This window comes from Cryptomeria japonica, chromosome 3, assembly GCF_030272615.1.
Source record: "Cryptomeria japonica chromosome 3, Sugi_1.0, whole genome shotgun sequence".
Taxonomy (NCBI): Eukaryota; Viridiplantae; Streptophyta; class Pinopsida; order Cupressales; family Cupressaceae; genus Cryptomeria; species Cryptomeria japonica.
This window is the reverse complement of record NC_081407.1, coordinates 613,902,162-613,915,236: the sequence shown is the minus strand read 5'-3', so window position 1 is coordinate 613,915,236 and position 13,075 is coordinate 613,902,162. Positions and strand designations below refer to the sequence as shown.

General features: G+C 34.8%; 1 protein-coding gene across 1 annotated transcript; it reads right to left on the bottom strand.

Moving 5' to 3' along the window:
• Window positions 1-10,351: 10,351 nt before the first annotated feature.
• Window positions 10,352-11,692, bottom strand: LOC131073074 (aspartic proteinase nepenthesin-1). Its single transcript, XM_058009434.1, has one exon. It carries the CDS (start codon window positions 11,690-11,692, stop codon window positions 10,352-10,354), a length of 1,341 nt encoding a protein of 446 aa, XP_057865417.1.
• Window positions 11,693-13,075: the final 1,383 nt, after the last annotated feature.

Sequence of the window (13,075 nt, the reverse complement as noted above, 5' to 3'; positions counted from 1 at the left end):
CTTGAAAAGAATTCAAGATTTGAAGAAAGAGATAGAATGTATTTTAAGCCTAACCCTGAATATCAGAACAAGTATAAGTAAAAGAAAAACATAGATAAATCATGTTACTTTATGGATAAGAAAGGTGTGACTGATTTTGATGATGAACCGACATAAGACTTTGCTAGTGGTTCCGGAAATGGAAAGGAATGGGTGTTCTTGGCTATCAAGGAAGATGATCTGGCACTGGAAGAGAATGTACTTGAAGAGAAGGCCATGGAGGCTAAAATTGAAGATAAGGATGAATGGGTAATTGATAATGGATGTTCACATCATATGACTGGAGATAAAAGGAAGTTTCTATCTTTACAAGAATTCGACAACGGTCAAGTTAGATTTGGAGATCACAAAGCATGCATGATCAAAGGAAATGAAACTATATCATTAGATGGTAAGTACAATACTAACAATGTTTATTATGTTGAAGGTTTAAGGCATAATCTTTTGAGTGTAGGACAATTGGTGGATAAGGGATTTCAATTACAATTCAAGGATGGAAAATGCAAAATCATTAATAGATCTGGATTGGAGATTGCAAGCAGTACTCAGAAAAAAGGTAATATATTTCAATTGAATTCCAATGAGAAGACATGTTTGATTGCACAAATTGATGAGAGTTGGCTATGGCATAAAATGCTATGTCATGTGAATTTTGATTGCATGGTAAAGATCAGTTCAGCTAAGGCAGTTAGAGATTTACCTAAGATTATGAAGCCCTATAATCCGGTATGTAAAGAATGTCAAATGGGAAAATAGGTCAGAACCTCTTTTAAGAGTATACAAGACAAATCTAATGATTTTCTTGATCTTATTCATACTAATTTGTGTGGTCTTGCTAGAATCAAAAGTTTTCAAGGTGATAGATATTTTATGCTAATCATTGATGATTACTCTAAAATGATGTGGGTTACTTTTCTAAGGGAGAAATTTGAGGCTTTTGAAAAGTTTAAAATCTTTAAAGCTAAAGTTGAAACTGAGACAAGATTGAAGGTTAAGTAAATTAATCTTTTCAAGTTAACTATTTAATAGAAGAATAATTATTAAATAAGTATACAATATTTATTTAATTGCTCATATCCAATTTTATTTATATACATGAACCCTACCGAGATTCTCTTCCTTCAGGTTAAAATTTGGTTTCCATTTGATTATATGAAATCCTTTCCCATCCATGAAGAAAGGACCGTTTTCTAAGATCCAGTTTTTGTCCTGGGCAGAAGGGTAAATAACTAGAAGGAAACCATTTTATATTGTTTTAGTTCCACCCCCTCTCTCCAAAATGAACAACACCATGCTTGGATCTTGGAGAAATCCGGCCATGTTCCCCCCCGTTAAGAAAAAAAGCATGCTCATTAAGAAATCTTATGCTTTCACTCCATTCCTCATTGGAAATTTCAAGGTTCATTACTCTACTATAGACTAAGTTCGGGCTTACCTCTAGGACTCTTGTAGCTTCCGCCGAGGGTTTTGGCCTCCAAAATTTATCCTGCACCGTTTTAAAATCAATTTTTTATCTGTTATTTAAAGCTATGTAGCTATTGAATCCCATCTTTCTCCAATCCCTGAACTTATTTGTGGTTGGACCATCTGCAAATATTCTTTGTTTAGGGTTCTCCGAACCCTTCCATTTCCATGTCTTCCTTCTGTAGCTTGGTTGATCATTCCTTTGATTCCCCCAGTTCCAGTTTCTATTCAGAGGCCATTTCAAATTCAATCCTCCTCTGTAGCAAAACCCTTCATGTCTTTTGAAACCCTGCCAGTCACTCCTATCCACCATGATTATGTTACTTTGTTAACACCATCAAATGCAATCCATGTGAATATCCAGTACTATTATTCTATAGAAAATTTTGAAGTGAAGATTGTGGCCTTGTTGGTGACATATTTTTATCAGACTATAACAGATTTAATCAAACATATGAGACATATTCAAGAAGACATATGAGATGGATTTAAGAAGACTTAGAGTAGGTTTAAGGGCATATTTATGTTCAGGCTTATAGCAGACTTATGGACAAATTTATGAAGAAGTTTATAGGAGATCATCATTAGGGCTCAATTACATTTTATTGAAACAAGATATGTGACAACTCAAGATCACCCAAAAACTCAAGATTAAACCAAAAACTTTATGGTTTGAACCAAGGATGTAAGCACTACAGGCAAGAAACCCCACTATTTCTCCAAGGTTATCCCCAAAGTAAAGCATGCTCCATTGTTAACATGGTAGAGATGAACCCGTGGGGTTTGAACCTAGGTTATAGGCACTACAGACAAGAAGCCCCGACAATCAATCTTACAAGTTCTTTGGATGGTCCAATTTTGGTAGTTATGGATCAAATTTTCAAATTGGAGAAGGATAGGGACAACATAATAATGAGAGCGAATGAGCTTCAGAATCTCATTGGTCCTCGGATGAATAATTTATTGTTTCATAAGACTGAATGTATTTCTAACATGCAGAAGGAGGACCCCACTACATTAGAGGAAATTGAATATTATGCTAGTCTCTTGAATAGATTCATCTCCATTCTTGACTCCCTTAAGAAAGGTTGGGATACCTACTTTTCATTTTTGAAGTCTATGTATGCAAACATTTTGAAACATGTATAGAACCGGCCTATGTTTATAACTGTACATAATTATTTGTGCACACCGCACTTTGTCATTGATGCCAAAGGGGGAGAGGAATAAAGTGAAAAATGTATATAGCTCTCAGGGGGAGAATCAGACACATATAGCAGATTTATGTATAGGTCATGAGGTCAAGCAGATTCAGTAGCAAGATTGGTGCTATCACCATTTTTCACATGAGTGATGCCATCAATACCAAAGGAGGATATTTTTGGCAAATGACACTCATTTGGTAAGGGTTAACGACATTTTGGGTTGTCATTGATGGCAACTCATCTCCAGGTGTAAATATTCTATTGGGATTCATTACTTTGTTTTTTTTGGGTCAACTGACATTCATTACACTTCATCGACATTCACTTTGCTTCACAACCAGCTAAGTTCTGATCTCGGTAACGTGTATTTGGAACTTGGTAATGGATAGGACCCAACAAGGAGATCTTATGGCCCTGATTATTTATTTCATGGAATTTATGGTAATGTGTGAAGGTCGATATGATAATTGGGATTATGTTTAAGTTCATTATGATCCAACAACTGATAGGTTTATACTTTTCACTGAAGTCAACATGGTTGGAGTTAGAAGGATATTTAAGGAGATCCTTTCAATGATAGATGCAGTAAGTGATTGAGATGCAAATTTTGGTTGCAAATTATTTAGGGATTATCGGTATACATTATGGTCAGTGATTAGAAGCTTTTGTGTGCAGTTTCATGTGTATCAGTAGCAGAACAGGGCATAATAGAGCATCGACAAACTGGTACATAGTGAAGGTTATTAGAGCATGAAACAAAACTTATCCAGCATGGTTAGATTCATATTATGAGTTCTTTTTATTTGTAATCATCTTGTAGTACTTTCTAAGTTAGTGAGACTTCTATTTGAGCAGTGAGATCTAGGCGATTGGCCTGATTGCATGTGCAATCCCCTTCATGTAATATTTGTATAACTTGATCAAGTATATAGATATTGTGGGTATCAACCCCACCATGGTTTTTTCCTTTGCAAGGTTTTCCACGTATAAATATTGGTGTTATGGTGTTGCCTCTTTATGTGTTACTTGGTGTATGCTTTTTAATTTTATTTACTATTAACTGGTTAATAATCAATAAGTTGAAAACTAACTTTTCCGGTAGAGCACTAATTCACCCCCCCTCTCAGTATTCTTGGATTTAGCAACCCTGGTCGACTACTTGTTCATTTTTCTCTTTGCATGCTCTTGACTTCTTTCAGATCTCGATGATGGATCCAAGAGTGTGATCCAAAACGTTGATGCAAAAATTCACACAAAATCTAATCTGAAAGCAACTGGTTAATTTCAATCCAATTTAGATAGCTTTACTTGAGGCACATGGATGTAAGCCTCATACTCCTAAATGTGAAACAAAAGGCATTTTATCTAGCCACATTTTACAAGGTGTTTTGTCAACAAGAGTCAAAGAAGGATGCATTTTAGTCAAATAACAAGAAAAAATAGTTCCTTTATCCAAAAAGCACCAATATAACTACATAGCATTCAACATAAGTCTTTCTCTTCTATAAGAATTTGGTAATATATTCTCTTTGTAAACCACTTTTTTGAGGTGTGTATGATATAGTCATGTGCCAAAAAATACAACATGCTTACAAAATTTATTATTTCTTTAAGAGAATTATTCATCAACACTATTAAATGTTAAAACTCTTATTTTATACTATATTTTATTTTCATATGAGGCTTTTTGGTACTTCAACTTAATGAAATATTTGGATTTAGCATGCATAAATCAAGGTCTATCAAGAGGCGTCTGTAATGAAACATAATGGGTAACTATGAAGGGGCTGGAATTGATGTTTGAGAAATGGGATACCCTAGAGGAAAAACTAGATTCCATAAGGGCCAATGTAGTCTCTTAGGAGGACATGAAGAATTTGGAGAGGACACTATTGACCTTCGAGACAAGCAGAACAAAATGATGAAAAATATGGAGGTTATTGTTGCTTTCAACAAGGAGACGGTTAATAAATTAGTGGTATGTATGTGGGTTCTATAGAAGGAGCTAGTGAGGAAACATGCCAAGCATAAGAGAGTTGATTTGAATGAGGCTTTTGCTGGTTCGTTAGTCAAGTCTTTCAAAAAATGAAATGTCATTATTTCTTTGGATGCTACTCCATCCAAGGAGATTTTTGCTAGTAGGGTGTCCTTTATGGATCTTCTTGATGTTATCAATTAGGAGTAGGAGACTATCAAGGGCATTAGTCTCTTAGGAAATCAGGACTTAGTTTCTATATGTCTTTTTGGTGATCTCCTGGTGTCCACTTGTTTGTTGTCTAAAGACCTATCTTTTTATTGCTTTTGGTCCTTAGTTTTTGGTAGTTTCACTACTCATAAGACCCTAGTTTTTGGTAGTTTCACTACTCATAAGACCCTCCTTCTCCACTTGATGAATATGTAAAGGGTTCGATTCCTATCCCAACTTAATTAGAACGATAAAACATGATAGAGCATTTGTTTCACTGAACCCATATTTATTAGACCAAACAAATTCAAATGAATGGTTTTTGATAGCACCTTCACTCTATGTTTTCTATTAGGAAATGGAGATATATTTTATTTACCTACCACATAATGACCATACCAAAGTAGTTAAAAACCATCAAATAATATTTTATTAACAACCATCCTAAGAGACTTCCATAATAGATATTGGTAAAATAATGTGCATTCATTTTTAGTATTTCCTACAACATTATAGAGTTAGAAAGAGTGGACTAATTCAATCTAAGTATAGTCCCTATATGAGATTCTCTATTTACAACCAACTTTACTTATAACATCCTATAACTAAAGTTACAAAATATCACATGCACTTGGGGACCATTTAACATTGTTACATAAACTAATTTTATTGCAAATCATAGTGTCTGAGAAGCATTACTAATGGTTTTAACCCTCCAAGAATTGAAACGTAGCTTTCCCTTATCAACAATGTATTTGGTGCTATTATCAGCAAGGAAAACTTTTCAGCCAACATAATTTGTTCCCTTAAACAAAACAATATTTACATGTCCCCATAAAAAAATATTAAAGAACAAAACATTTATGAATTTGAGTTGAAATTTTTTTTGAGGTTAAAGTACTTGTATATCAAAGCTCAAATTTCTCCCTAGACAAAAGAATAATGGTTCACTAATTACTTGTTTATTTAAATTCATTAATTCAATTTAATATAGTCTATTGGTTGTAAGGGTTTACCTTTATTCTATTATAAAATCACATAGATAAATGCATTGAATTTCTTGTCTTAAATTATCTATGAATTTTCTATATTCGAACTAAATTATCCTATCAATAGAAAGATGTTAGAAAGTTATTTAAGATAATGAACTAAATTAATCCTTAATCTAAATATTTAAATGACTTGAAAAATATCCTAACATTAAAATATATACATTTCAACTTAAATCAAAGAATAAATATAATTTTAAAATTTTCTTCATAGATTAAAATTATAATAAGATAAAAATGGTAAATATTTTCCTTGAATAATATGCTCATAAATTTGAGGAAATTAGGTTAATCTAAAATTATTCTGCATTTACTTTACATCTACTAAATTTGTCCTCTAAAGATAATGTTTTGGAGTGCAGACTAAAATAATCCAAAAATATCTGAAGTCTTAAATTACAATAGGTAAAGACATATATGTTATTGACCACACAAAATAATTTAAACATATACTAGTGCTTGCACCTAAATGAAGTGCAACGATTACGCCCATAGTAAATATATATAATTTATTATCTTTATAATTTAATGTGGAGTTTTTTCTTTATTAAAAAATCTAAAAATATAATTAATATTAAAAAAATACAAATATAATCAAGATTCTATTGTTTTAAGAAAGAAATATATTTTAAAAAGAATACTTAATGATCTTTATCTAAATCACAATTCAACTCTACTCTTGACTACCATATAGTCTTTGATATTCACTTTGGGGACAAACATTAAGATTGGACAATATATTCAAATATAAAGGTAAAAAATAACAATGCAAAGTTATGAGGGCGAACATTAGTTATTAATTTGGACTATGTATGAGTCAAATAAAACTACATCTAGTTTATCCAAGTACAAAAGGCACATCTCGAAATAATCAATCAAATACAAAATTTTAAAGAGGATTTATAGATTACAATATCCAAACAAAAGAAATGGGATAATGTCAAGGGTTTGGGCTCAATTTATTATATCATTGGGTTCTCATTAGTTTATGTTCAATTGAACTCTTGAAAGTGGCATGGAAGTTTCCTCATATTGTAATGGCTTGAAAAATCCCTTCATATATATTGAGAGTTATGAGGATGGAATGGTAGTTTTTTATAAGAGATGTAACAATATTTCTATTTTTATCAAGCAATAGACAAATAAGGTTTTATTGTGATTCTTTAATAAAAAATAATTTTTATGTTATATCTGTTTTATTCATTATGAGAATTTTATATTGTTCCATAATTGTTTTGCTTCCTAAATTTGTGTTTCTAATAATCATAAAAAGCTGGTCATGGGAATTATAAATAGATTTGCAAAGTAAATATGTTTAGAACTGCAAGCACAAACTTCAAAGTTTAGTGAGATACCAATTATTGTGATAGTGGATGATCATATTCCCGAATGTTTTACATGAGTTGCCTACCAACAAACTTATTTTGGATACATTGGTGTAACATAGGCATCAGTGGCAATACAAAAGAGTTAATCAAGTTGATCCTACTATTGTGGCCCCATTGTTATGCAAAGATGGAGTCACTTCAAAGTTAAATGAGATACCAATTACTGTGATAGTGGATAATCATAATCTCAAATGTGTCACAGAAGGGTTGCCTACCAACAAAATTATTTACAGAAATTTTAGAAACATGATATATTATAAATTTTTTAATATAACCCAACCCCCCAAAAAATAAAATAATAGAAGGTACATTGTTTGTTACTTTGGAATTTGTTTGGATGACCAAATAACATGGCAACGATTTAAGCTTGTTTTCTACTTGTAATTATTACAAGTTACACAATCCTTGTGAAAATGGACTGGAGTGGAGATAACATCAACTCTCTAGTCAAAATAACATCAGATAACCTTAACATCATAATTGAGGTACAAAAAAAATGGGGGTATGTTCAGAACCATAAGAAGGAGATCATAAGGACTAAGAACAGAGCTTTTGTTTTGGAGATTTACAATCACCTCACAGATTACTTAACTCAGATTCTGTACAGGTACTTTTATTTTAAACTTTCTTTCTCACAGATTACTCAAGTCTACTTAAATCTTCAGACATGATTTTTCTATTTAAAAGTTTCTTAAACATTTTCCTTAATTGCGCTTTCATGAACTTAGAAGAATGAGTATAACGAAGTAAAAACTTGTTTTCCATGGGACTAATTGGCTGTAAAAAGCTCCACAAGTTCTTCAACTACACCGTTGATGTTTGTTAACAGTTGTTCTGTGAGAAAAAGTGCATGGAGCCTACTCATGTCTTCTGATGAATTCTTACAATCTAGCCTGATGCTAATTTGTTATGTTTTGTACGAGACGATTTTGAGCTTTTGAACGACAAATCTGATCGTCAAGATTACAGCCAATGCCTCAATAACTTCTTATTTGTCTCCAACCTTTTACTTTACCGGATCTGTGCTTCAGATATGGTATTGATGTAAATTAACTCATAAACCAGATCTATAGTTCGAATCCCAGCGATTTTTTCCATATGAGATCACGTAGAATCGTTTTCAACAAGGTAAATTTAAAAAGGAAAATATTTGTCTGAAAATAAGTAATTAATGCCATGATACATGAGAAGCATGACTCTGAATGAGTCACACTGAATTTGAAATGTGAATTCATTCACGCCAGAAAGACCCAAGTAAAGAAAAAGAACAATAATCTTGAAAATACATTGCCTTTAATAGTAAATAAAAATATATCAAAATTTCAAACCCTAAAAAATTTTGTAAACAAAATTCTTAACTGCTCTCCAAAGGTTGTTTCTGTAATTTTCTTTTACATCAGTAAACCTAAACTGTTTGGAGTAGGAAGCTTAAATAGCTAACTTCTCATTGGCAGACCCGACGTCAAAAAAAAATCTCTATTATAATTTCAGTGTAGGCCTCTGATAAAAGATGTCCTTCGATTCTCTTTCATCGATTCGTGCACCATATCTGTGCAGGAATTTGGAGGGTGAACTATTGAAATAATGTCTGAATGAATCTTAAAATTGGAGGCGTTCCTGGTTATTAAAGATTTAATCCTTCTTTCATTATAATCAACTGAAAACAGTGAGCGAGAAAGCCTGATGACATCTTCATTCAGTGAAGAACGGTGCTTATGAAGGGAATATGACTGGAGATGATGCAAGAAATTCATTTAGAGGCGTTTGAATCCACCCATGATTGCTGTGAGTGACTGGGTTTCAAAAACAGATGGAGGACTTATGATTCTCCACACATATTCACTTTATGATTTTCCACACATATTCACTTATGATTTTCCACACATATTCATTTAGAGGCGTTTGAATCCACCCTTTGCTAACACAGGAGATGATGTAGAGCGAATTCAATCTAAATCCTGCTCGGACGAAATTTCCCGACAGCCGGTAAACAACAATAGTTTAACGGCGTGAGACAATTTGTCGGTGGTGGGGTGCCCCACAGGAGATAGCCTATCAGCTAATTAGTGAGTTGGATATAAGGGTTGGTTAAATTTTTTATTCAGAACAAAAATATCTAAAAGCTTCATTAATTAATGATATTAGATTTTTATTTTGTTATTTAAATTTTTTTTTTATATCTAACATCCATAGAATACTATGAAAACATAACATTGAACAACTTCAGATTAAATTAAAATTATCTTCAAGGAAGAACGACTTATGTTCTCAGCCATATTGACCACTTCAAAAGAAAAAATAACGATTCTGTGCAATCCATTCCTCCCACGCTGACCAAGAAACCTGTCGACTGCAATTACAACTATTATCCCTGCTAACAAACCCTCAAAATCCTCACGTTTGCTTTAATTTTCAAAAGGGAAAAACCATAACAGAGAACTTGTACAGATTTTATCTGCTCTGCTATGAACAATAATAGTGCCGAAGCGACAAATTATAGTGATCTATCTACAAGAAAAAACAATTGTCTTGTTTTTTAAAAGGATTCAACATCCAAAGTAACAGTAAAAGAACAGATCAATTAGCTTGTTTCCTGATAAGATTCAACAAACTGTGAAATTACTCAACCTTAGTACTCTGATGCAGCTCTGTTTTATTAACAATAGACCTTGCATTAGATGGTTTTACATGTTTTAAAAAAAATACAAAAATCATTGTATTAGTTAGGTTAGAGTGCTGGATGTAAAATGGAGATATCAGATCATTCAAACGATAAAAGTTCAAAGACTGCAATATTACATAGGCGATGATATCACATATTATATTAGGCACTTCAGGAAACATACATACGCGATGATATTAGATTGGAAATTATACTACGCAGTGCAGAAAACGTACATAGGAGACTGGGCCACGCTTTATATTCGAAATTGAAAGAAAATGACCATGACAGAAACACAGGAAGAGGAAGTGGTAGTGGCAGACGTAGAGAAAGACAAAGCAGAAGAGGGTGATGATTATTTAAAGAGAATCACATTTAGTAGGCTCAAAGGAGAGTGTGTTCTGAGCATTGTCGTAAAGGATTTGGAAGTTCTGCTGTTGCACGTTTCCGAAGATGGAAAGTTTCCTTGATGTTCCCAACATGGCGAGGCACAAGAGATTGTCAGATGGACGAATGAAAAGGTTGTCTGCTGGAAGCACGAAATCCACGCCGCCCTTGAAGTTGAAGATTAGAGTAGGCAAGGTTACCTGACCTGATGTCTGGTAACAAAGATCCAGATCCACAGAAGAGCCGTCTGTAGGAGTAAGATCAATGGCGGACTGAATTGCTTCCTTGACAGAAATGTAGGCAGGCTCGGTTAGAATGGTATAGGTAGTTCCAGAGTCAATGATCATGCCTCCTCTACCGTCCGATTGCAGATCAAAAGTTCCAGCAGGAATGTTTACGGGGTTGCCATTGAGGGTGATTCCTGTGACAGGAATATACCAGAAGGAAGGATAATTACTGTTCTTAATGAGTGGGATCGTGTTGGCTCCGCTCAAGGAAGCACCCTCACCGAAAATGAGAGGGCTGGTTTGTGAAGTGGAGTCGGTGATGGGCAAGAGACAGTAAGAGAATTTGTTGTCTACCTTGGAGCCTAACTGTGAGATAAGTGAGAGAGCACCTCTTCCTAAGCCCACAAGACCGCCGCCCTCTGATAATCCTGGTCTTTGGTTGTCATGGCCGCATCCAAAAGCAATTCCTGCAACCGTGCTGCCGCTGCCACTCCCAATGGAGAATGACTCATAAGCCAGGTCACCGCTAGTCTCAGAACCATCGTCATACTTATAATCGAAGGTACAATCAGGAGTGCATCCAGTTTTAAATTTGTCCAAAGCATCACAAAGAGAGTCAGTGCAAGGAACTGTGGAATACGAAGACGATTGGGAGGGGTCGAAGATTGGCGTAGGCTGATTGTAGCAGTTCTGGCAAGGCAGGCATTGAGTCCAAATCAGATTACTCCCCGTGTCAACAATCGCTTCAAAACTCACCGACGGCGTCCCCACTGCAACGCTCATCAGAAATTCTCCGCTTCCCACGCGAATGGGCGTTTCAGCGTCTAACTGCCCAGCTATCTGCTGTTTTAGAGATGCCTCTATCGTATTCAGTCGTTTCTTACCTCGATCCACCGCCTCACGCAACCGCTCGGTAAGATTGGACTCTCCCTCTGATATGCGGGTCAAATTTACTCTCAATCTCGACCAAACATTAAATTGTCTCTCCGAGGAAGATGACATCACGGGAATAATAAAGCAGATGAAGGCTAGAACGCCCAACAGCTTAGAACACTGCATTTTTATTTTTGAGTAATGCCTCTCCATCTCTGAATGAAATCGAAGCGAGTTTATATAAGCTTAGAACACCGAAGAAGCCTATCAATGCGTAATCGACACACTAAGCGCTGACTCCGCGTGGATACTTAATTTTTTCTGTTTTCACATTTGCTTTCTGGTTTCCGTTCCGTTTTCATAGTCACAATGACTTCCTACAGACAGAACGCGCTTTCTTTAATCCCATTCCCAATTCTCCCTTGGCTTTTCCCACCGAACATATCTGGGATTAAAAAGACTCCGTACCGCAAACGAGAATTGTGGATGCAGTCGGGAACGAAACAATCATTGTGGCAACCCAACGGGAACAGTGGGAAGGAGAAAACAAATGTGAAAACTAAAAAAGTGAGGCTTCAGGGGGCCACCTCAGCGAAATCAGCGCTTAGAGTGTACTGATAAACAGCAATTTGCATTGCTCACACTAAGGGCGACCACATTAAGTGCAGAATGAAAATGCGTGATAGCTGACAACGATTTAGACATATGAGTCCACATATATTTTCAAGGTTAAATATTCGCTTTCGTGGGGCATAAGGTGAAAAAAAAATGTGATCAGTAGAAGATTTTGTTGTATGAATGGAATCTTGTAAAGTCTGATAGTTTGAGTTGGTTTTGTGGTAGAGAAGTTGTATTCTTGAAAAAGAGGTCACAAGTTGGATGTGAAATTTTTGTTTGTAAAAAGAAAATAATGGTAATAGGGACATTTGAGGAGAAAAAAAGAGTGTGGTTGGTAGAAGATTTTGTTGTATGCATGGCATCTTGTATAGTCTGAGTTGGTCTTGTGGTGTACAGCTTGAGTTGGCCTTGTGGTGAACTTGTACTCTTGAAAGAGAGGTCACAAGTTCAAATCCAACAAGGGGGTAAGGTATGTATGTTTTGTGGTGGAGAACTTGTATTCTTGAAAAAGAGGTCACAAGTTGGATGTGAAATTTTTGTTTGTAAAAAGAAAATAATGGTAATAGGGACATTTGAGGAGGAAAAAAGAGTGTGATCGGTAGAAGATTTTGTTGTATGCATGGCATCTTGTATAGCCTGAGTTGGTCTTGTGGTGTACAGCTTGAGTTGGCCTTGTGGTGAACTTGGACTCTTGAAAGAGAGGTCACAAGTTCAAATCTAACAAGGGGGTAAGGTATGTATGCTTTGTTTGTAGTGCAGGTTAGGTACCTCTTGCAAGGAGTACAAGGTAGTCCCATAAGGCTCTAACCCATTTGTAGACCCATACATAGATGATTGGCATCGTAGACTATAAAAGACCCTTTCCTTTCCTTTAATATATAAAATTAAAAAAAAAGCTTTGTATAGTGAATCTTCTAGAAGATGTGGCTTTCTGTTGATTTTCTTTTGGGCTGGATTTGTTTATAATGCCTTGGTAAC